The sequence below is a fragment of the Xylocopa sonorina genome, chromosome 6 (assembly GCF_050948175.1).
Source record: "Xylocopa sonorina isolate GNS202 chromosome 6, iyXylSono1_principal, whole genome shotgun sequence".
NCBI classification, from domain to species: domain Eukaryota; kingdom Metazoa; phylum Arthropoda; class Insecta; order Hymenoptera; family Apidae; genus Xylocopa; species Xylocopa sonorina.
The window spans coordinates 7,261,938-7,285,776 of record NC_135198.1 but is presented as its reverse complement, the minus strand read 5'-3'; the positions used below and the strand labels follow the sequence as shown (position 1 = coordinate 7,285,776).

The 23,839-nt window shown below is 30.9% G+C and overlaps 6 protein-coding genes across 6 annotated transcripts; 4 read left to right on the top strand and 2 right to left on the bottom strand.

The window, feature by feature from the left end:
• Positions 1-349: 349 nt before the first annotated feature.
• On the top strand, positions 350-1,202 carry LOC143424275 (cytochrome b-c1 complex subunit 7). Its single transcript, XM_076896240.1, has 4 exons — positions 350-488; positions 575-622; positions 725-891; positions 1,008-1,202. Exons 1-4 carry the CDS (start codon positions 446-448, stop codon positions 1,083-1,085), a joined length of 336 nt encoding a protein of 111 aa, XP_076752355.1. The 5' UTR covers positions 350-445; the 3' UTR covers positions 1,086-1,202.
• A 1,984-nt stretch (positions 1,203-3,186) lies between these two features.
• On the top strand, positions 3,187-5,154 carry Napi-iii (Na[+]-dependent inorganic phosphate cotransporter type III). The gene is made up of 5 exons (XM_076897206.1): positions 3,187-3,397; positions 3,481-3,687; positions 3,762-3,972; positions 4,064-4,710; positions 4,832-5,154. The coding sequence occupies exons 1-5, from the start codon at positions 3,194-3,196 to the stop codon at positions 5,060-5,062; spliced, it is 1,500 nt and encodes a 499-aa protein (XP_076753321.1). The 5' UTR covers positions 3,187-3,193; the 3' UTR covers positions 5,063-5,154.
• A 132-nt stretch (positions 5,155-5,286) lies between these two features.
• Positions 5,287-8,196, top strand: LOC143424848 (EF-hand domain-containing protein 1). The gene is made up of 5 exons (XM_076897204.1): positions 5,287-5,438; positions 5,521-5,657; positions 5,785-6,107; positions 6,285-6,737; positions 6,811-8,196. Exons 1-5 carry the CDS (start codon positions 5,391-5,393, stop codon positions 7,758-7,760), a joined length of 1,911 nt encoding a protein of 636 aa, XP_076753319.1. The 5' UTR covers positions 5,287-5,390; the 3' UTR covers positions 7,761-8,196.
• A 1,279-nt stretch (positions 8,197-9,475) lies between these two features.
• Positions 9,476-13,919, bottom strand: Ythdf (YTH domain-containing family protein). The gene is made up of 4 exons (XM_076897205.1): positions 13,551-13,919; positions 13,422-13,449; positions 10,283-12,018; positions 9,476-10,187 (listed from the first exon to the last, which is right to left on the bottom strand). Exons 1-4 carry the CDS (start codon positions 13,584-13,586, stop codon positions 10,140-10,142), a joined length of 1,848 nt encoding a protein of 615 aa, XP_076753320.1. The 5' UTR covers positions 13,587-13,919; the 3' UTR covers positions 9,476-10,139.
• Positions 13,920-14,973: 1,054 nt separating this feature from the next.
• On the bottom strand, positions 14,974-17,289 carry Tango11 (transport and golgi organization 11). Its single transcript, XM_076897384.1, has 5 exons — positions 17,138-17,289; positions 16,453-16,683; positions 16,258-16,352; positions 15,913-16,067; positions 14,974-15,741 (listed from the first exon to the last, which is right to left on the bottom strand). Exons 2-5 carry the CDS (start codon positions 16,676-16,678, stop codon positions 15,531-15,533), a joined length of 687 nt encoding a protein of 228 aa, XP_076753499.1. The 5' UTR covers positions 16,679-16,683; positions 17,138-17,289; the 3' UTR covers positions 14,974-15,530.
• A 22-nt stretch (positions 17,290-17,311) lies between these two features.
• Positions 17,312-23,830, top strand: Dnapol-alpha180 (DNA polymerase alpha catalytic subunit). The gene is made up of 21 exons (XM_076897383.1): positions 17,312-17,428; positions 17,745-17,936; positions 18,019-18,328; positions 18,404-18,725; positions 18,794-19,210; positions 19,268-19,636; positions 19,716-19,920; positions 20,000-20,268; positions 20,350-20,466; positions 20,550-20,733; positions 20,811-20,942; positions 21,012-21,187; positions 21,400-21,640; positions 21,709-21,848; positions 21,906-22,111; positions 22,178-22,439; positions 22,507-22,681; positions 22,760-22,926; positions 23,001-23,249; positions 23,310-23,385; positions 23,475-23,830. The coding sequence occupies exons 1-21, from the start codon at positions 17,413-17,415 to the stop codon at positions 23,675-23,677; spliced, it is 4,428 nt and encodes a 1,475-aa protein (XP_076753498.1). The 5' UTR covers positions 17,312-17,412; the 3' UTR covers positions 23,678-23,830.
• Positions 23,831-23,839: the final 9 nt, after the last annotated feature.

The following is a 23,839-nucleotide window of genomic DNA, read 5'->3' as shown; positions in this document are numbered from 1 at the left end:
ATGGTTTTATTCGAGAAATAATAGTTCGATTCGATGTAAACGTAATAAATTCCGATTGTACTAATACGCTTTATATCAGATTCTAGGAACATTTTCAAACACACGCTACTTTGTGCATTGTATATCAATTATACAAGTAATTATCGTGGAACTATAATAAGTAAACGTAATTTATTAAACTGCACGATTATGAATTAAAAATAAGATAACTTTTGTATTGCATTAAAACTAGTTACTATGGAATTGCATACTAGGAACTTGGAAAATGTACGTATCGATACTAGCGATCTAGTAACTTACAGGTATGTACATAGTATGTACGTATTTATATACTTTCGTAAATCGAAGCTGGTAAAAGTACAGTATAACAGGTATAAACGATAATACATTATTCCAAACAGCAAGTATACGAACGGGTTAACACGTTAAGTGTTAAAAAACAAAAATGCTTGCAGTTATAATTGCAAATTATTTGAAACGTACATTCCGTGAGTAAATCACCATTGAAAATTTCACTTTATCAAATATTTACGTATTATATTCTTATATAATTATATAATTAATTGTTTTACAGCAAATATACAAAAATGGGCATATAACGCCTCTGACTTTAACAAATATGGTATAAAATATTTATGTACTAGTAAAATAGCTGGTTGAGTCATATGAATAAATTAATAATATTCACTTCAATGTACATTATATATATTTTACATGTATTTAGGTTTACATAAAGATGATATTATTCATGAAACTGACGACGTGGTAGAAGCATTGAAACGTTTACCCCCTGATGTGATGGAAGCACGTATCTTCCGTATTGTTAGAGCTGCTCAGTTAGATTGCCAGAAGCAAATTTTACCAAAAGAACAATGGACTAAGTTCGAAGAGGTATATTAATATTAAAATTCTTATTAATTTATGTAGTTTCTATATACTTTTACATAATATGTTTACTTCATTTTCAATTTAAATATCTAACATGCTAAACTTTTATTGTTAAATAGGATAAACCGTATCTTCTGCCTCATGTAATGGACGTCATTAAAGAACGTAAAGAAAGAGAACAATGGGAAGCTCAGTAGAGTATAACAATTCAGTAGTGTGAAAATTACAATTAACTTATACTGAAATTATAATTTCAAACTACCAAAAACTGTAAATATGATACGTGTAAAATAAATTGTGCTTATTTACTTAGATTGTACTGTTCTAATTGTGGTATCACTTAAGAAATTCCAATATCTTTGAATGAAAGTAATTCAAATTCAAATATAAACATATAATTTAATACAACTTATAATTACAGGAAGCTAATCATTCTAGATAAGCATATTTATTCTAATATTTCTTCAAATATCATTAATTTCTGTTAAAGCAACTGTATATTACATAAATATACAATTAATTATCTAAGTTTACTCAAAATGTATTAACATCTACAAAAATTGAATACAATGTGTGTAATTTTTAAAACTGATGGAGATTCTGTTGGATGACCTTTGTTCTATAATATATTATGTACATAAGAGTAGGTAATTATTGGTAATTATGTTCACATCAATTCATAGCTCGTTTAGCACCCTTTATGCAATGACTTATTCATCATTCCCCCACGAAAATCCGATGCATAGTTAGTGCGTATATTGTTAATAAGTACATGATGACATTAAGAGGAAATTCTAAACGCACGTTAGAACGCGAGGATGGTCAATCGATCGATTGTTCATTAATTTACAATATAGAAAAGAGCCAGGTTTCCAGTGTACCAAAGTATCTTCGCCTTACACAAAATAGGAGATTCGTGGACAAATGGCGGATCAATATTTCACCCCCACGCGGATCTGAGCGGCATCCCCGATTATCAAAGATTAATGTAAAGTAATTTTCGTTTCGTGAGTGAAAAAAATACATATTTTCGTTTCGTCTCTCTTTTCCTCTTTCTAAACTTTCAAATAGTTTTTTACATTTCCATGACACAGTGCATATCTTCCATACGATCCCTAAGAGTAAGGTTTCAAAACCAAGAACTACACGGAAGATCATAGAAAGAATAATGCAAACAGTGGTAATTGGAAATTAAAACTTTAAAATGTTTTACATACAAATTTAAGGTGACGTGCTTGAAAGCTTTGCTTATCCGAATCATTTGTCATTTTCTTTCGTTTCTTATAGTTTGCAATAGTAGTATGTACAGTCTTCGAACTTCTCGTCATGTTTTATACATGTAGCTCTTTTGTAATGGGTTAAATAATTACTATTCTCCGTTTGTTCGCGCAAAAAGATGAGAGAAGAAGGAATAATTGTAATAATTGAACCAGTTCTGTTGGGGTCGTGAATTTCAATCGAGATACCAAGTGTTGCTACGTGAAAAGTGAAAAGGGTAGCACCACCCCTTCTCGGAATCGAATGTGCAAAATTTGGTAGAACGTTTCAGTCTAATAATTGAATTTCCTTCGTGGATTACAAGTATCTTGTTGTTTAAAGTTGATTTTTAAGACAATTACGATGTGCGTACGAAGGTAATTACACAAAATAGTTGCATTGCTTTCAAGAATTTTTATATTTCAATGTCGGAAAGTTGAAGGACGTATATATGTATATACATTAAGATAAACGTACGCTTTGATTAATTACAGATGCCGGACGAACAGCAATCAACGCGTTTTCAGAAAAGAAAAACGCTGATAATGAATCTTTTTAAAGTTGAACATAACATTTTATATTTAATAAAAAATAAAAAATTTAGAAAGGTGTTTACACAATAGCTCCTTTGATGCTGGTTAGCATTTCAGTTATATGTTGCTGCATGAGAAAAAACAATGCTAAATATACCAGGTGCTGCGCCAAAATACTACCTCTGCTATGTGTACAAAGTTACAAGATTGATTGTTTTAAAAGTAAAATAGAAAATATTAGATATATATATATACATACGTGTACACATATATATATATATATAGGAATTTAAAAATATAAATGGAGAAATATATTCTGATCTATAACTATTTATATGTAAATGCATAACAGATAAAACTGGAAGATCTTCCTTGATATACATGTTCTCTTATTTGATCATGTATCACTTACAAACAAGAGAAAATTTTAATAAAATGATCTACTGACATATGTGGAAAAGTTGAAAGTTCTACGTACCAATAGCTCAAAAGAAATAGATATTAAGTAAGTAAACATGAACATACCATATGATGAGAACTTGGTATGGATAGTAGTGGTTGGATTCTTAGTGGCCTTTATTCTGGCATTCGGAATTGGAGCGAATGATGTTGCAAACAGTTTCGGAACAAGCGTTGGTGCTGGAGTACTTACAATATTTCAAGCTTGTATTTTAGCAACGATCTTCGAAATTGCTGGAGCTGTACTCATTGGCTATAAGGTAGTTTTAAAAGAATTTATATATTTTCTATATTTTTCCTTATATAATACTATTTGAAATATGTTAATTGATATTTAATTTAGGTTTCTGATACTATGAGAAAGGGTATATTAGATGTTACATTATATGAAGGCCATGAAAAAGAATTAATGATAGGAGCATTGTCCAGTTTAGCTGGATCTGGTATCTGGCTAATACTGGCAACAGCATTACGATTACCTATTTCTGGAACACATTCCATTGTTGGTGCTACAGTTGGTTTTTCACTTGTCTGTAAAGGAACAGCTGGAGTTAGTAAAATTATTATCTCATTCATTTAAAAATAAACAAGCGTCGATATACAATGTAATATATACATTTATAGGTAAAGTGGCTAGCTCTTGGAAATATAGCAGCATCTTGGTTTGCAAGTCCTGTACTTAGTGGAATTGTATCGGGTGCTATATTTTGGGTTCTAAGAAAATCAGTACTTCAATCTAGTAAACCGTTAGAACAAGGTCTTCATATCCTCCCACTAGCATATGGTCTCACTGTTGCTATTAATATTATGTCAGTTGTACACGATGGACCTAAACGTAAGTATATTTTTTACATTTATATTTTACATATAATAAATTTGCATTTTGTTTAGAAGTCAAATTTAATGCTAATCTGTATCTGTTTCAGTTCTGATGTTAGATCAAGTGCCATGGTGGGGTAGTTTACTAGCTGCATTAGGCTTTGGTACATTTTCAGCTGCCATTGTTTACTTATTTGTTGTGCCATGGCAAAGGAAAAGAATATTACTTTCACTGAACAGCAACGAAAAAACAACAACCACAACAAAGTTTGGTACCTGTGATAAAAAGGAAACAACAGCGTTGTCTGTTATTTCTGAAGCCCCATGTAGTAGTAATAACAGTAATGGTAATGCGAAAGAAGCAGCACCAAAATTACGTGGCAATAGCAGCGCAAGCCCTCTCCTAATGGTAGCAGCATCAGAAACTGAAGGCACTCAAATTGAAATTGAAAGAAAAAGTGAAGAACCACCAGAAATATCAAAACTCTTTGCATTCCTGCAAGTACTAACTGCAGCATTTGGCAGTTTTGCTCATGGTGGTAATGATGTCAGTAATGCGATTGGACCACTTATTGCACTCTGGGCTGTTTATGCTGAAGGATCAGCTAGGCAAGAAGCAGAAACTCCAATGCTCATATTACTTTATGGTGGTTTAGGTATATCAACTGGTCTTTGGATGTGGGGACGTAGAGTGATACAAACTCTAGGACAAGATTTAGCGCGTATTACACCAACTACGGGATTTACTATAGAGGTATATACATATATACATTTTATAAATATGAAGCTTTGATTGTTTGCGGAAGACAAAGATAGTATCTTTTTCAAATATTTATTATTTCATTATAACATATATTATTACATATCAATCATAGGTAGGGGCAGCAGTAACAGTTTTGTTGGCAAGTAAGGCTGGTTTACCTGTGTCAACAACTCACTGTAAAGTGGGATCCGTTGTATGCGTGGGATGGGCTTCACGTGGTGGTGAAGGAGTTTCGTGGAAGTTATTTCGCAATATAGCATTTGCATGGTTAATTACTGTACCAGTGGCTGGCTGTTTATCCGCAGCATGTATGGCTATTTTTAAGGAAATAATGAGTTTATGACTTCATTGTCAAGGCAACTAATACATTCTAGTGAAAACCATCCAATGCTACTGTTGTCAATAATTTATGCAAAAATAAATGATCAAATATAATTTACGTGGTAATTCCTTATTCATAAACATAATTATTAACTATCTAATTATATCATTTTTGTATTAAAAGAAAATTAGAGAAGTAATGATTAGTTAAATCAATATGCATTAGTGTTGTTATAGAAACCAGCTCAAACACATTTTTTGGTAATATTACATACGTATATACGATGTTCCATAGTAATATCTTTTAAAAATATATTTTATTTAGTATTTTTATAATTTAATATATATATATGGAAGACCTACCACTTATACCAGGCTATAGATTTCAAGATCCCAGTGTAAGTCAGAAAAATGATTCTTATTATTTAAATTGTTACATAATGAACCAATAAAATGAAGTAAAATAATATTTTTTTAAAGGTCCAAGACTACAGATTATTACAAAAGTTCCATTTTTTAAATGGTTATCGTGTATTACGTGATAGTAATATTGGTGTTGGAGGAAGACCAATAGATGCAGCATCCAGTGCTTATATAAAAGAAGAGGATTCTGTATGGTTCGTAAAAAATAATTGAACATAAATGTATAAGTTTAATTCATGTATGTAAAATCTAGTTAGTGTTTCTTGAGCTTTTATATATAATCGATTTAAACATTTTTCATGTTAATATATTAACATTTAGCTATGATCCATCGCTAACGTATGGACGCACAAAAGGATATGCATATCGACAGTTTATTCCACATTATGCATTATTTGCCCAAAAGTGTCTCTGTTTTAAAGCATTCTTCCGTCAAGGGGTATTTAACTCCCCGGACGAACATTTTCGTGTACGCCACGTTAATATAATATATTTTTTGGAGGATGATACTTTATGTGTAATTGAGCCTATAGTTGATAATGCTGGCTTTCAGCAAGGAAAGCTCGTTAGACGCAGTAAAATTGAAAAAAATACAAGTGGCGACACATTTCATTGGAAAGATTTAAACATTGGTATCGACGTATGTAAGTTTAGCAAGTACACTTTACTGTGATTGTATAAATACATATTTCATTATTAAAAAATAATGATTAAAAACTCGACCTTTTCACATTCAATGTTCAACTTGTATACTAAAGAATAATACGTTTGTATATTAATTTGCTTTTGCAATTTTTATTAGTTAGTTTCGTTATTTACAGGTATTTTTGGTGTAGTTTATCATATTATCGATTGTGATCTATTTACTAGAGAGTTTTTAAACAGCCAAGGTATAGACGTCGGAGATAAGGAAGAATCTCCTGCAGATCCTTATACAGAGCTTCGTGCGAGCAAACAGAAGATACCGACATGTGTCACACAAATTCCAGACGATGCTAGACGACGGTTTTTAGAATATGATAAAATGGTATTATCGTTCACTGCAACTTGGAACGATGATGTTTATAAGATTATGTACTTCTTGACGGACGACACGATAGCCGTTCGCGAAGTACAGAAACCCAACAGCGGAAAAGACCCGGTACCAATGCTGTTGAAAAGAATGAAAGTACCAAAAGATTGGAAAATTTTATCATCTTCTTATCCTGCTATATATCTGGAATACGATGATCCAGAGATCAATGAATACTATACGCCAAAAGATTTTTTAGTAAGTCTATGAACAATTTGCAAACACGCTGATTATCGTAGAACGAATTCATGTTTAATTTTTTTAATTACAGATAGGCGGTACAGTTTTTATATTCAGTCGACGTTTCTTCCTGCACGATTGCGATTCTTTCACACGGAAATATTATTCAGATATGTTGAATATAATACAGCCAAAAGAAATCCCACTTCCAATGGAAGATGTTAAGGTGTCTTCAGAATATGAACCTCCACCACACATAATTTTCGGTACACCTGAAGATACTTACACTTCTTGCTTTTCGCTTATGCCTAAACAACCCAAAAAAGACGTTGTTCGACAACTCGTTAATTTTCCAAAAAAGCTACGTTATTCGATGAAAATGGATGTAGTTCATCCTGAAGACGAAAATCGCGATTTCATTTTAGAATATAATTTAAGCGACGGAACGATAATCGTGCAAGAACTTGAAAAGCGTAACTCAGGACGTCGCGAGGGTTGTTTTCTAAAAGCAACACTGATTCCAAAACCAAATACTGGAAGAAATAACCCAGAATATTATACTCCCCAAGATTTCTACATTGGCGCAAAAATTAATATCTTTAATCATTATTTTATTTTAACTGGTGCTGATCTTTTCGTGTACCGTTATACTGAAGCGAATCCGGAAAAATTTTCACAAGAAGTTCGAGACAGTATTCGTGATTATTTAGTCAAACAGAAGTTACTTTGTCATGATATAGAGGTGGAAGCGAAAAAATTGCAAGATGAAAAAGATACAAAACAACGATTAATCAAACCGTATGAAGCTATCGTTGAAAAAGATGATATGATAAAATGTTTAAACGACTTTGAAACTCAAGCTAAATGTAAATACGAAGGGGAACATGGCGAATTAAGACCACGTACACCACCACCAGAGGAACTATGTCCAGATTTATCACTGGTAGAGCCTGCGCCTATATCGCACTCAAATAAAGATTCAAAGCCATCTAAAGAACAAAATATAAAAAAAGAAGTAAAATGGAAATGTCAAACACAAGATTAATAAAAGAAATATCTATGGTCGATAATTACGTTCAACTAATACCTTTAACAAATCTTCAATTATATTTCGATATGTCTTAATTTAAAAATCATGATTTCATAAATTATCTAAACGAATTCATCAACGCATTATTATGAAAAATAAATATTATGTTGAATGTAATTACCATGTAATAACTTATGTCCTGTTTTAAGTTATAAGTATTGCAATCGGAATTGAGTTGAACAAACCATATTTTCTAGAAAATTCATTAATTGTGTACATGGTAATTTGTAATAGTTCAATTTGAACATTAAATTTAAGATTTGATTCAACATTTAATCAAACATGATTATACAATGTAAAGACTAAACAATGTAGCACATTATGAGTATACTATTTGTATGTCTGCATATTATAATACAATAATAATATACAGATATTCAGTTTGTATACATATAGAATATATTATATTAATCATAAAATAAAGTTTAGATAAATCTTTGGGATCAAAACACTTTTATAAATGAAACTCTAAAATATGATTTAAAGGAGTAATTATTTTTAATAATGATAATTTCTCTTAAAATTGCTATTAGTAAATTCTTTAACAAAATTTTTAAACCTTTTGTTCAACCAAAATACAGAAATTTTTAATAAATTCTATGCATAGTTGTTCTGACATTGCTACATATCCATTGCTTGGACAATTTCTTTGATCTTAAACTAAATGTAATGAAGTGATTCAAAAACCGTTAGTCATAAATTTTTAACGTTGATATATTACTTTAATAAGATGCGCTTTTTTTTGCAACATTCACAATATAGAAACGAGGAAAGAGACTTCTACTGCACATTATTTAGACATTCTCTTTCTTGTTATCTATTACTTGTGTACGAAAAAAGTAATTATTGTAATGCATGTACTTCAATTAAAAAATTTGCATTACATCGCATTTAGTTCATTATTTAATTGTATATACTTCTTTTAAATAAATTCAAAATCTCACAAAATTGCTACTTCATATTTTTCTGGTATGAAATCTAATCACTTGCTAAAATACTGTAAATTTGCGATGAAATATAACTTCATTCTTTTATGAAATTCAAGAAACTAAATTTAATTATTTTACTGTTTGTTTTATGAATTTCTAGAAATTAACTTCTATATGTAGCTATATGTAAATACCTATATATAACTACCTGAAAACTAATCAAATTTAAGATAAAATCTAATATCTTCAATATTGTAATTTGCTAAGTCCACATTATTTAAGCAGTTTCTTTTTATATTATTGTTCAAGTTCCTACATGTAATTCGTGAAAAATTGTTTAAATTTAGTGATATTACTGTTGAACGATCCTTCACTTTTTAAGGAGCATGAAACATCTTTCCTTTTAAATGTATGAAAACATGGGGTCTCTGCTGCAGTAAAAATAACTTGAATTTATAAAATAATGAAACCATAGCAAAAAATGTATCAAACATTAAAAGAAAAAAATAACAGATAGTTTTAACAATAAGTATCATATCTCATGAAATTGTCATCAAATAGTACAATAATAATCATCACCATATACGTTACTGTAGAGTAACTGTAATATTATTTTTTCTTTTTGTCATAATATTTAGATCATTTTTGCAGTCCATGAATAATATAATAATAGATGATATATATATAATATATATATATATATATAATTTTTGCAATAGATATAGAATATGCATAAAATAATCAGTTGACAATAATTTCTATTATTATCCAATGATCAAGCATAATTGTTACAAATAAACTTAAAATGTCGTAATAAGCCCTTGCACCTTTATAACAAAGAAAGGTGAGTCCTTTCAGCCACAGGCACCAGGTTATATGTCCATCGAAGTTTAAAATTGTAATTGATTTAAATGACACTTGCTTATAATATTGTTCTCGCATAGATTTTTTTCATTATCAACAAAAGTTTAAGCATTTTACAAGGGTTAGTCCACATATTACAGTTTTTTCTTCTGTTCCATATCTCTTTTTTCTTCCATTTTTTTTTTTTTTTAATTTGTACGTTTAAGAAACACCTTTCGATGAATAGCACGCAACACCACACTATATGCTTACAACTGTCAGGCAAGGTATACCCAATATCTCTTGAAATTGAATTACGTTCCTCTTCATAGTAGTTACGATTAGATAATATTTATGATGCTGACGCGACGCTAATTATCATACAGTTGATTATTTAACAGAAGGAAATAGTCTCAGTGATGAAAGTTTCGTCACAGGAATTAGAAGCCCTTTGTGTATCCAAGAAAGCAAAGGTAAGTAGTAAGACGATAATTAGTCGTAGCGTGCTTCCTTTATGTTCATTACTATCATGAATAGTATTACATTCTTGTTGTATCCATCGCTACTGACGTGAACCACCTCTGCCTCTGCCACGACCACCATCCCGATCCTATAAACGATAAACGTATGATTATATTTATACAAAGCGAAAATTTCCCTAGCATTAATTTTAAATCTCATTGTATTTATAATGCTATTACTTACTTTGCGTTGATGATGTAAATGCGGTTGATGAGGATGATGATCCCTTGACAAATCTGAATGTCCTCTATTTCTGTGATTGGAAGAATGATGATGTTGTATAGCATTTGAAGGAGCTTTACGCTGATCCTCTTCCGCTTGTTTACGCTCGTAATGTCCAAAGTCATCGAAAATACTAGTTGCATGCCGATAAGCATGCAATATACGCAACACTGTCACGCCTTTTGCATGAGGAACCTCCTGTGCATCCCTCGAGTTAGTCACTGGTTTATTCTCATTGTTTTCTAATCTAATGTGACGAAGCTGCACATTAGGAACATCTTTTACGTAAATCCAACGTACACGAAATTGACCCTTCCATTTATCCTGAGACCATACAGAACTGTTGCTCTTATAATCAACAGGTGACACCATCTGCGCCATACCACAAAAGTGACCAGATCCATTCACAGAAAAAAACAAATATAAGGGTGCACCTTCGCGACTGGCTTCTCTGTATGCTTGATCCAATCTTTTATTACCATGTTCTGTACTACACCAAATTTCATATTTTATGGATCTGTGAATATCATCTTCAGAATAAGACTTGATTACAAAAAACCTAGCTCCTGGAGCTGTTTCATCAAATTCTACAGGATTGTAATCATTTTTCACTTTCAACTCATCTAAAACAGGATGCGATTGTGTTTGTGTAATCTGCTGCTGCTGCTGTTGTTGTTGTGGCTGTAACTGCTGTTGCTGCTGCTGTTGATGTTGTTGCTGCTGCTGGTGTTGCTGTTGTTGTTGCTGCTGCTGCTGCTGTTGTTGTTGTTGCTGCTGCTGTTGCTGCTGTTGATGCTGATGTTGTTGTGGAGGCATATGAATTTGTGATTGTGGAGGCGATGGAGATGTTGTGGGCTGTCTATTCCAACATGGCGGTGGTGGAGGAGGTCTCTGTCTTTGAGCCAATGGCTGAGGTGGTGGAACAGGTGGCTGTACTTGTGGCGGCGGTGGTGCTGTAGGAGGAGGTGCAGAAGATTTACCTTCACCCCATGTTCCAATGTCCATATTATGCTTTCCTGGCACAATCGGTGGTGGTGGCATTCCAGCCTTCTTTTTCATCCCTTGTGAGGATGAAAGTGGAGGAACAGGCTTTGCTGGCTGACTCGCGACACTTGCCCATGTTATTTTTCTAGGTTCCTTCACTTCTGGTTTTATTGGTTGATTCGATGATGTTTGTTGATCTTGACGTGGAATTTCTCCACTTCCTAATGACAAACCCTGCACACTCTGTTCAATAGTCTTAATCTCTGTATTACTAGGTGTCGGATAATTTTCATTTCCGCGCGGAGGCTGGTAATAATCTTCATAGCGCGTTTTTCTTGGTGTGCCCCAAGCGCTAAAATCACCATTCCCATGAAAATAATTGAAAGCAGGTTGACCAAACGTACTAAAACCACCGCCTGCGCTAGCAGAAAACATTCCATCCATGCCATACGCATCATGACCTATTTGACCTCCATAGCCAGAAAGGAACGCAACAGGATCTGTTCCATTTGACCAAGTACCGTCCCCAGCACCGAATGTTTGATAAGGGAATGAAGTACCTGCATAGTAAGGACTATATGGGTCACCAGTTCCAATTGGATAACTTGAATGATGTGTACTATTGCCTCCTCTCCATGAATCAAATCCAGTATCTTCTCCACTAGCATGTTCTGTTTGTGGTTGTTGCTGGTGTTCTTTAGGACCATTGCTCACTATCAGGATGGAATTTTATCTTATTAATGAATTAAATGTGCAGACAAATTTTGATTATTTTATAAAATAATCTAAAATTAATTCTCTCATAACTTAGTTCAAATAATAATATTTAGTTAAAATAGAGTATCAAAGTATACAATTATCAAAACTACTGGTACCTAACATTTAAGTATATATACCATGTGCAAAATATGCACCATATGTAATGTGTAATTTAACTTTTTGAACTCTAGAGGTGATTCTCCATCAATTTGAATTATTTTTGCAAAGTCTTGAATGCAAAGAATTAAAATAGAATGTTAGATTCCTACATTTTAAATAAATACTTTCAGGATTTAAAAGTTATATTAATGTATGAAGGATGTAAAGTAAAGATCCATCTTAACATAAAGATTTTTGTTCTATCTTAAATCTTGCGTAACATTACAAACATTAAAGGAACTTAAAATTCTAGTTGTATTGACATAGACATTTACATATTTTATAAACAATTATATTACATCTATTGACAAATGTATAAATAGCATAAAGCTTAATGTTTTTATAGTATTAAATGGGTGGAAGGAAATGTTGAAATATTAAAAAATATGATAGCATGTCGCAACTGACAAAAATTTCATAAATTATTAAAAATTCATCATTCCTTGTTTATTTCCTTCTTTTTCAAATAAGCAGAAATTTGTTAATTCATGTCACACATGAAGAAAGTCTTAAATAACAAACTAGCACTGACACTTTGTTATGATATTCTACTGTATATAAAGAATTATTAATGAAATGTAGATAATATATAGTAAATTGAATTTACTAATCACAACGCATGGCCTTGTATCATCTTGACAAGTAATACATTGAAAAACAAATAATTTTATTTTTTCCGCTAAATTATGTAATATTGTTAATAATTTCCCGGACTGTGTTATCGTTCCCGACAAATAACATCACTTTTCGAGTGTTTTCAAAAATACTTAATATATTAAACACGGTATACATAAGAAAATAGTAATTCTATATTTACTTAAAGACGAAAGTACAAAAAGTAATTCTAGAGATTACACATTCGAAACACACTAAAGCATATCAATAGGTTAATGCACTATGTACATATACGTATATAGATACCCGTTCGGAATTAAGATAACAATATTTTTGCGTTATTTAAAAGGGAATGCACACGTCAACTTACCATGGCATCAAGATAGTTTGATAGAATCGTATACAATGGGCAATAAATTCGAAATAATTGTAGCTTAGCGAATAAAAAATTCTACGGTCTCGTGTAGCGAGTTTTGCAGCGAATGTTTTGTGCGATCTTGCGAATCGTATTCCTCGATGAACGGAAAATAATGGGAAAATAAACGGGAAGGTAAAAGATTGATAGAACGACACGAAAACTCACCTTGACTGTTGGTTTGTCCTTTCATCCGCTGCATTCCGTTGCATGGAAAAATATACAAAATTTAGAATGGCTGTCTTCAGTGAAAGGTATCTGCAGTATAGCGGTGTGGTAGCAAGTCAACACACTGACCTGATTTGAAACAGCACCTGCCAATCCAGTTGACATAACCTGTCACACACTCTGTCTGCCCTTCACAGACGCCAAATAGACGGCTGTGCTTTAATAAAATAAACTTTTTTTCAAACGCAATACCACGATTATATACAACAGCGTTATACCACTCGAGTACGCGGACACTTCTTTTCCACGAAAGAAGTCCACAACTTCGGAATCCGCAAAACCTGAGACCTCCGCGTATTTTCCTGTAATGTCTTGCCGCGAGAGAGTCTCAGGAACCGTTCCTTGCTACACTTCAAGACAGATAAATTTGCACAAAATTCTCAACTCCGAATAATAACTACGTGACGTGCACTGACCTCTCGTATGTATTAACAGATCATCCAACACTTGCGACAATAAGGTCCCTATACGACCATTTCGTTTAACCAAAGTATTTCCCAGGGGTTACTGAATCACTCTACAAATGAAATAAAAATCGTTTCTCTCTTACATTTATGCACGTGGTGTTTTCAGATTTTTTGCAATTCAACGCCATTATTTTTGCTCGCTGCACAACGCAAATATCATTCCTCTTTACGTTAATGATCGCTAGTCCTTTCTATAACTGGATAGAGCAAGAGAATCAATGTTGAATATAGTTACATGCAGTGGATTTAGTTCATATAGAAATTATTTAGTAAAAGATTAATTGAGACAATATATAAATACATGACATATTTATATTAGCACGATGTAATCTTTTAAACAATACGTACAAACCAGCGATTGTATTATATGCAGTTAATAAACTCTTAGAAAAGTAACTATGTCGATGGAATCTGCTCGATTTCTAACACCAATTTGCTTTCAAGTCACGTGGACAGATTCTAATTCCAGAACACGAGTCTAATGCGGAGATAAATCTGTAACCAAACTGTAGTCATTTTGTCTATTGTATATATATATATAAATACTTTGTAGATTTTGAGATAATTTTAAGAAATTCATTGTACTTATATATTAGTAAAAAAATTTAAATATACATTATTATTCTTTATTTGTCTTAAAATTATTTGTAATATATAAATGTACAGTGCACATATATCATGACCACAAAATGTGTGTCAAATCTATATGTTGTTCGAAACGAGTCAGGAGAAATAAACATAACATTTGTCTGCAAAGCGTTACTATTTTTTTGTGAAATGCAACTACACACCTTTGTCTTAGCTAAATGCCTGTCACATATTTCTGTTTACAACTACTGATTCGTCTCATTGAACAAAGAATAGTATTTTCAATATTTATGATAGCTGATTTCAACAACTTTTTTTTCCTTAACACATCAACACATCGCTACAACAAGTATCTTTAGCTATACATAATATCAGGAAAATAAATATAAGTGAGAAATGTAGAAATCAAAGTTGAATTTCAATTGATAGTACAATTAGTTCGTATAAATTTACATTTTTCTATCAAACTGTGATTATATCTCATTTTTTGTTTTCCATTTATTACTACTAAACACTTACACCTGTGTAAAATGGATTCTTCAATAGATTTTTAACTTAACTATCAGAAAAAATCATGTTCTGCTTATTTGATAATGTAAATCACTTTTTACAAACATATTTAAATATTCAGGTTCAATTATTTAAAGTCAAAATTAGTATCGTATATATTCAGCTCTTATACATATTAAATAGACAAGGATGTCAGTACTAGTATATAATAAAATATAGCAATAACAAGTGTTGCGTTTTACGAGTTATATATTTAAAAATTTAATCGTAATACTTTCATGCAATTAGAAAGGGTAATTTAATTTTGAATATATACGATACATTTACGTTGAACATTTTGTATTATACTCAGGGTAGAGTCTTTGGTTATAATGCTTTCCTCAAGTAGCAAGGCAGACTCTTGCAAAACATCTTGTATCCGTATGGATCAATAGCACCATTTGTCACACAAGATGCTAATCATTTACATTTCCTTAATATAAATTCAGTTTCTTGTCAACCATGAAAAAGCTTTAAGAATTAAGTATGTTAATGTCAATGCGTATAAAATTTTTTCTTTTTGTTGGCGTTGCAGCATCTCAAGTTCAATGGCCATTACTCGACGGTTTAATTTCCCTACTTGTCGACGTAAATGTTGTATCTCTTCACTAGGTGGAAGAGAAACGTTAAGTGCGCTAAACGAAGGTGTTTGTTCTCTAGAAAAGAAAAATGTATTCACAAAGTGTAATATAGTAAAAAGAATAATAATACAATAAAAGTATTAGATACAAAAACACTATACTATTCTTTGTATAATTGATCCAATCTGTTATTACTAGAGCTATATACATATATATAGCTCTAAAGATTAAATAATAAATTGTTACCTAACATGCCTAACAATTTGTGTTTCAGGAGGATACTGTCCATGTGGTTTAGAGGATAATGTAGGATCCTTGGTCTCGGTCGAGTATAGATTTGGTTCTTCTTCATCAACAGCAGGAAAATAATGATTATCCAGTGTCAAGATCCTTGGAGGAGTCTATTAAGGATACAAAAACTCTACATATTATTTTATACTTATTGGTCTCCAAATGACTGCATTCTTATTCTCCATTTGATAACATGCTAAATCTTGCTAACATGCTAAATGTAAGAAAAACTATATTGATTAAAATCAAATTCAAAAATAATTATCTCAATTGTGTGATTTAAAAGCTCCAAACCCTTACTTGCACTCTAATCATGCCTGGTTCAGCTGGTAATACAGCATTTTCTAATATAATTTCTCTTGGCGGTGCTTTTGTTCCAACATGCTGTTCCTGTCCTATGTACATTTAATTATATTCAATATTACATAATTTTATGTTACATATGAGACTTAACATGTAAACACATAAATAAATATAAAAGTATCATATATTTACCAACAACTAGTATTCTATCTGGAACATGCATTTCAAATTTTTCATCCGCAACCATCTGGTTCCAGCTAGAGCCATTCGTATCGGCTACTTCGTCATCTACGTAGTCACTGCCCACACGAATGCTCTTTGGTACTCGCATCTTTTTGTTAATGTCCAAAGTAAAATTTGGGTCATAAAAATTGTCAGCTTCTCCATTAAAAACAGTAGAACTATGTGCTTTTGACATTATAACTAAAATAATAAAAAACAAAATTCTTTTCACCATTTGAAAATACGAACAACGCAGTAAATAAAATAATTTATATTATTCTTTTCATTCAAATACTAAACTAAGAATCAACTGAAGTCGAATATTTATTCTTTATTAAATATATAACAAATGTACGCTATAAAGAGAGAAAGCAAACTTTGTGAATCTCATTATCTTGAAATAAGACAGATGTTTCTCTGACTACTAAGCCAAATAATCAATTAATACCTTACTTTATTGTGTTTAATAATTTTGCAGTACAATGCAACACTAGGAGAATACAATGACGACATAAAATGTATGCGCCTTAACCTTTGAGTGACAGTAACAAAATAAAAAAAAAATATATATTTATGTTACATTAATCAATAATACCTATTATGTTAAATAAGAATGGTGCGCAAAGAATTCTTTTCTTAACGTTATAATAACTACCTTTCAACACTTCCTCGACCGTTGAACACAAACTCGTCGCATGAAGTTGGCAATCATTCTGCTAAAGTTATAATTATGGCAATCGAAAGCAATCGATATCTACTTAGATATATATCGACTTCTATAAAACTCCCGCCACAATCGCATGAATATCTGCCATTAAACCTCAATCGTGTAGTTTCGTTTTTTGTTTCGAGGCTAGACCTTATGATTTTATTCTTTGAGTCTGTTAACATTTAACGATATTTTAATTTAAGAACTTACTTTTAGAAAACATGAATGATACACCATGTAAGTGTATTTAATAATGTAACTCATTTTCTATTTTGTGATTCATACTCCTATGATATTCTGTAAGATGCATTGTTTGTGTATCTGTACGCCTTTGTGGATAACTTTAAAACCAATTTTATTATTCATGCGTTTCACACCTTTTATATTTTAAATTTGGAAATGTTTTCTTTTCACCGTTAACTCTTTAAGTACAGTTGTTTCATTGTTTCAAATTGTTTTTCACATGTACATTAAGAAATCCTGAATAACATCTTATAATTGAAGAAGAGAACAAATGATTTTTAAAATTTATTTGTCGTGTTAATAAATTTAGCAGGTAGATCAAAACGTCAGAAAACAGATAAAAGTGGACGGCTGTCAGCCTTAGAAAAATTGAAACAATTAAAAGGCAGCAAACATAAGTATCAGGTCGATGAATTAGAAAATGTTTATGAAGAAGTTGACGAAAAGGAATATACTAAAACTGTTATAAACAGACAAACTGATGATTGGATTGTTGATGATGGTAATTCTGTTGCTACTACTTTATGTAGTTTAATTGTTATATTGAAATGTAATGTATCTTATTTTTATTCTAAAAATAAAAGGAGAAAGTGGGTACGTTGAAGATGGCCGAGAAATTTTTGATGATGATTTGGATGATGAAAGTATACAAGAAGCAAGGAAACGTAAAGTTACAGGTCCTAGAAAGGCAAAGAAAGATACTGCTAAAAAGAAACAAAATATTCAAAACATGATAATGAATATGACATCTAAAAAGAAAGCTGATACCAAATTGGAGGATGATAATATTTTAGGAGACTTAATGTCTGAATTAAAGAAAAATGATACCCCCAAAAGACCTGAATCAAGAAGTATTAAAAATAAATTTTGTACTACACCTAAATCTAATGAAACGTAATTAAGTTTTTATACATAGTATTTGTAAGCTTTATGTATTTAGTATCATAATATAATGAATTACAATTTTAGCAAAAACCATTTAGAAAGACCTTTACAGTCAATTTCTGAGTGTGAAAAAATGCAATGTAATGATAATGATGACGAGGATAATTTAGTAATATTTGATAAACCAAAAGAAGTAAAAGTAAATGTGCAAAAGAAAACAGAATCAGTTTGCCAGATTGAAAATACTACTTCAGAGCAAAGTAGTAGTCAAATAATCATAGATGATGAAATCATTGATAGTTCTATAACTGAAACATTGAGTGTACAATCAAAACAGTATACTAAAGAAAGCAGTAGTCAAGTAATTGAAACAGACAGTGAGGATCTTAGTCTGTTTGATGGAGATGTAAGTACTTGCATATTAATCATATTTTTAAATACATAATACTTTTAATTATATTTTATTTGTTACAGTTCTCTGTTGATTTTGAAAATAACAGTGCTTCTTGCAAAAAAAATTCAGCACAGCCTTTTAACAAGGAAAATGAAAGAACTAAGCCTCACAATCAAACTAAAAGTACAGACAGCAGAAAAGAAGATACTGATTTGAACACTTCTGATAAAATGTTAGATGCTGAATTTGAAACACAAATGTCAAATATTGATGTACTTAATGTTACTACAGAATTGCCTTTACCGCTTGTAACTAATGCTGATAAAGAAGATGTATTTAGATTTTATTGGTGGGATGCATATGAGGATCCATACAAACAGCCTGGAGTTGTATATTTATTTGGAAAAGTCTTTGTGCCTTCTATAAAAGACTACTGTTCCTGCTGTTTAACAATAAAGAATATTCCACGAAGAATTTATCTTCTTCCTAGTTTATATGTATGTATATCAATATTTATTTTATATACATTTCTTTACTAATAATGTCCATTCTAGATTAAAACAAATTCCAAGGATGATAACGAAGAAAAACAATTAAATACACTAGAAGATGTGTATAAAGAGTTTAATCAATTAGCAAACAAAATAGGAATAACAGAGTTTCGTAGTTGCAAAGTATCAAAGCATTATGCTTTTGAACAAGAAGGCATACCAGCAAAGTCTGATTACCTAGAAGTAAGGTATTCTGCACAATATCCACCCATACCATCTGATTATTCTGGTTCTTCAATAGAGCATGTCTTTGGAACAACAGTAAATGCCTTAGAGCTATTTTTAATTGAGAGAAATATTAAAGGGCCATGCTGGTTAGATATCAAATGTCCACTACCTACTGGCGTCCAAACTAGTTGGTGTAAACTACAAGTATAGTAATTTCATTTATTAATATAATTTATCTTTAGTATATATTAAATAATTAATGAATTATTATATAATTAAATAGGCGACCTGTATGAAAATGGAAAACATATCTGTTTGTTCTCATTCTCAAGCATTACCACCATTAGTAATAACAACATTAAATATACGAACAAATTTAAATTCTAAATCACAACAAAATGAAGTAGTTATGATTGGAATACTTATACATCACAAATATCATATTGACAAAGAATCACCAAAACCACCATTTCAGCAACATATTTGTTGTATGTTAATTTATGGACTTTAATATTGAACATATTTAAATACTTTCAATATGTTATTTTCTGTTATTATTTTATATAGTAATTACGCATCCACGTGACACACCTTGGCCCAGGCAGGCACGAGAAATGTTCTCAAATATTTCATACACGAAAGTAATAAAATTTGAGACAGAAACAGACTTACTTGAAGAACTGTTAAAAATCATAAATACTTCAGATCCAGATGTTTTGATCGGGTACGATTGTGGCTTTCAATTTGATGTTTTAATGCATAGAATGGTTACATTAAAAGTTTCAAATTGGAGCAGACTTGGAAGATTAAAACGTTCAGTGCCTCCTATGATAAGGGTATATAATATATTTAGTACATTTATATATAATTGTATGGTGTGAATATAATATAATAGATACTTGTAATATGTATTTTAGGGAAAATTAAATTTAAATCAAGCATTAAGTGGTCGACCTATATGTGACATACAAGTTTCAGCTAAAGAACTGAATCTGAAAGTTAGAAGCTACGATTTGCAATCACTTTGTACAGCGGTAAATGTTTTATAATTATTTGAACAGTTCTTTGTATATATATACATTGATGTGTAAATTAAATTCTAATTGTTTCACATTAGGTACTGAAGAAAAATGAAAATGAATGTAAGGAAATAAAACCAGGCGAATGTGCATTGTTTTATAATACTACAGACAAAATAGATAGTTTAATTAAAATAACATTAACAGAAGCATTGTATATTTTATCCATTGTTTTCGAACTGAATGTACTTCCACTCGCACTGCAAATTACATGCATTGCTGGTAAGTACATGCGTACAAATATTTTAAATAGTAGAATAAATGCTCGTTTGAAAGTTATTTGTTTCCTTTTTTTACAGGAAACGTTATATCAAGAACGTTAACAGCAGGACGTGCCGAAAGAAATGAATACTTATTACTGCATGCATTCCATTTGAAACATTACATAACACCTGATAAACGCATTACAAAGAAGGGAAGGAATAATGAGGGTAATACTATATTTTTTTAATGTACAGTTAAACATAATATGTTTGTAATTAATATTACTCAATGTGTAGAGCATACTGGTAGAAGAAAAGCTGCATACGCTGGTGGTTTAGTCCTTGAACCAGAAAAAGGATTTTATAATAAACTTATTTTATTAATGGATTTTAATTCTTTGTATCCTAGTATAATTCAAGAATATAATCTATGTTTTACCACTGTACCTGGGGCTGCATATGCTGATAGTGATGTAAATTAATCCCTTTATTATTATTATTAAATTATGGATATTTATGTATGCATTTATAATGAATTTAAATATTCTAAGAAATATAGTTTACATATAGTTAGGTTTTATTTTAAAAGTATACAAGTATAAATTTTTGCATAAATATCCAGGGTATAGTTAACACATTAATTGAACAATTATATTTCATTTGATTTATGAGTATATATATACAGGATCTATCAGTTCCTGAATCACATTTAGAACCTGGAATAATACCAACAGAAATTCGTAAGTTAGTTGAAAGCAGAAAGGAAGTGAAGAAGTTGATGAAAGCACCAAATATCTCACCTGAAATGAAGATGCAATATAACATCAGGCAGCTGGCTTTAAAACTTACAGCTAATTCTATGTATGGTTGTTTGGGTGCAACTCATTGTAGATTTTATGCTAAAGGGCTTGCAGCTTTAGTTACAGGTAAAATATAGAATTAAATACAAATAGGTCTGTAATTGAATGTTTAAAATATTAAATAACGTTTGTAGCAAAAGGTCGAGAAATTTTACAACATACAAAACGCCTTGTTGAAAAATTGAATTATCAAGTTATATATGGTGACACTGATTCAATAATGATAAATACAAATTTATTAGATTATGATGAAGTTTTTGCTGTTGGAAGAAAGGTAATTATTATGTGATTACTGCAAATATTTTTTGTTGCTAATACAAGTTATTTATAGATTAAACAAGAGGTGAACAAATTATATAAACGAGTAGAATTAGACATTGATGGTGTCTTTCGTTATTTATTGCTATTGCAAAAGAAAAAGTATGCAGCAGTTATTATGACAAAATTGCCTAATGGACAAATACAGTTAACACAAGAACACAAAGGTCTGGATATTGTAAGACGAGATTGGTGTCAATTAGCCTGTGATACTGGAAAGTAAGCAAACTCAAATAGTACATTACATAATAACTGGAAACTATGTATTATTCGTTTTCTTATTAGAAAAATTTTGGATCAACTTCTTTCTGACCAGCCAGAGGACAATCGAATAGAAGAAATTTTCGCTATATTACAAGATGTTGCGAAAAATATTCGAGAAAATAAAGTTTCTCTATCTTCATTGGTTATTACAAAGCAATTATCAAAAAATCCAAATGAGTATCCAGATACTAAGCAAGCTCATGTACAAGTAGCTTTAAGGCTAAATAAAGAAGGTGGAAGGATGTGGAAAGCAGGAGACACTATTCCCTACATTATATGCGATGTTCGTATTTGTTGATTTCATTATGACATAACATTTAGACATTATTTTTATAATTATTTTGCACTAGGATGGAACGGAAAAATCTGCAACTGAAAGAGCATATCATATCGATGAATATAAAAAGAGTGACTCTTTAAAAATAGATGCTAATTACTATTTATTGAGTCAAGTTTTTCCTATTGTTTTGAGAATTTGTGAACCAATTGAAGGGATCGATGATGTTTTATTAGCTGCAAATCTGGGTAAAATTTCATTTTATATTAATTATACAATATTAAATAAATTAGCAAAAAATTACTGCAAATAATTTTGTTGAATAGGTTTGGAAGATGTTTATAAATCTAAAAGAAGGATACATGAATATGACAATGATGTACCGTTATTACTAAGTGAAGATAGATTTAGATACTGTCTTCCTTTGAAATTTAACTGTAAGGATGAAAAATGCCAATCAGAAATTATAATTAAAGATATTGTAGTTGAAACGGTACGAAATTATATAACTTTCTCTTTTTCTTTATTTTATTTAATATCTATTAAAAAATATATTTTATTTTAAAGCCCACTGGAAACCAATTAGCGCTTGCTTCCTGTTCAAATCCAAATTGCAGGGTACAACCGTGGACATATACTAATACCATTCAAAATGCAGTGACACTCGCTGTACGAGAAGCAATTACCGAGTATTATGAAGGATGGTTAGAATGTGAAAGTCCTGTATGTAGTGAACAAACGCAAATGGTTCCACTAGGTTTTTTCGAAAAATATCCAAGTTGCAGGCGATGTAATGATGGCGATTTACATAAAGTAGTAAGTAGGAAAGTCTACTATTGCTTTGAAATATTTAAAACTAAAATGTGTATTATTTAGTTTCCAGAGATGAAACTCTATAACCAGATGAGCTTTTATCTCTACCTTTTTGATGTGAATCAATCAGCATACAAAAGCAAGTAGTATATATTTTTTCTTTTTCTTTGAGAGAGTACCACAGGGGAAAAAACAAATGGTTATAAATGAATTCATTTTCACACACAGATTTGCTTCATAAATACCCACAAAGTATGAGAGAGGCATATGATTCTTTAAAAGAAGCAGTTGAAAAGATGTTAAGGCGAAATGCATTTTCTGTTGTACATTTGGATTCAATCTTTTTGGATATAAGAGATGAAATTAACACACCAAATTTCTATACAGATGCTTTAGAAATGTCAGATGGATCAGATGAGGAAGCAGTATAAGTAATATATATTAAGATGAAATTAAGCACGAAATAAAAAGTAAGAAGCCACATGAAGTAAGAAAATGCATGAAACTTTATAACAATCAACATGAAGTATCTTATTATTTTGTAATTATTTTGATTGATTATGCATAAGGCTTTATATTTATAGTTTATATGT

Excerpts from the sequence above, each read along its gene's own strand:
- LOC143424275 (XM_076896240.1), top strand. The coding sequence starts at position 446 with ATGCTTGCAGTTATAATTGCAAATTATTTGAAACGTACATTCC. Across the intron at positions 623-724 it reads CTCTGACTTTAACAAATATG|GTTTACATAAAGATGATATT; the intron begins GTATAAAATATT and ends ACATGTATTTAG. Across the intron at positions 892-1,007 it reads AATGGACTAAGTTCGAAGAG|GATAAACCGTATCTTCTGCC; the intron begins GTATATTAATAT and ends ATTGTTAAATAG.
- Napi-iii (XM_076897206.1), top strand. The coding sequence starts at position 3,194 with ATGAACATACCATATGATGAGAACTTGGTATGGATAGTAGTGGTTGGA. Across the intron at positions 3,688-3,761 it reads TCTGTAAAGGAACAGCTGGA|GTAAAGTGGCTAGCTCTTGG; the intron begins GTTAGTAAAATT and ends ATACATTTATAG. Across the intron at positions 4,711-4,831 it reads CTACGGGATTTACTATAGAG|GTAGGGGCAGCAGTAACAGT; the intron begins GTATATACATAT and ends TATCAATCATAG.
- LOC143424848 (XM_076897204.1), top strand. The coding sequence starts at position 5,391 with ATGGAAGACCTACCACTTATACCAGGCTATAGATTTCAAGATCCCAGT. Across the intron at positions 6,108-6,284 it reads AAACATTGGTATCGACGTAT|GTATTTTTGGTGTAGTTTAT; the intron begins GTAAGTTTAGCA and ends CGTTATTTACAG. Across the intron at positions 6,738-6,810 it reads GCCAAAAGATTTTTTAGTAA|GCGGTACAGTTTTTATATTC; the intron begins GTCTATGAACAA and ends AATTACAGATAG.
- Ythdf (XM_076897205.1), bottom strand. The coding sequence starts at position 13,586 with ATGTCAACTGGATTGGCAGGTGCTGTTTCAAATCAG. Across the intron at positions 13,450-13,550 it reads CAGGTGCTGTTTCAAATCAG|CGGATGAAAGGACAAACCAA; the intron begins GTCAGTGTGTTG and ends AACGGAATGCAG. Across the intron at positions 10,188-10,282 it reads ATTTACATCATCAACGCAAA|GATCGGGATGGTGGTCGTGG; the intron begins GTAAGTAATAGC and ends TATCGTTTATAG.
- Tango11 (XM_076897384.1), bottom strand. The coding sequence starts at position 16,678 with ATGTCAAAAGCACATAGTTCTACTGTTTTTAATGGAGAAGCTGACAAT. Across the intron at positions 16,353-16,452 it reads AGATAGAATACTAGTTGTTG|GACAGGAACAGCATGTTGGA; the intron begins GTAAATATATGA and ends AAATGTACATAG. Across the intron at positions 15,742-15,912 it reads CAAATTGTTAGGCATGTTAG|AGAACAAACACCTTCGTTTA; the intron begins GTAACAATTTAT and ends TTTCTTTTCTAG.
- Dnapol-alpha180 (XM_076897383.1), top strand. Across the intron at positions 18,726-18,793 it reads TTAGTCTGTTTGATGGAGAT|TTCTCTGTTGATTTTGAAAA; the intron begins GTAAGTACTTGC and ends TATTTGTTACAG. Across the intron at positions 21,641-21,708 it reads GCTTGCAGCTTTAGTTACAG|CAAAAGGTCGAGAAATTTTA; the intron begins GTAAAATATAGA and ends TAACGTTTGTAG.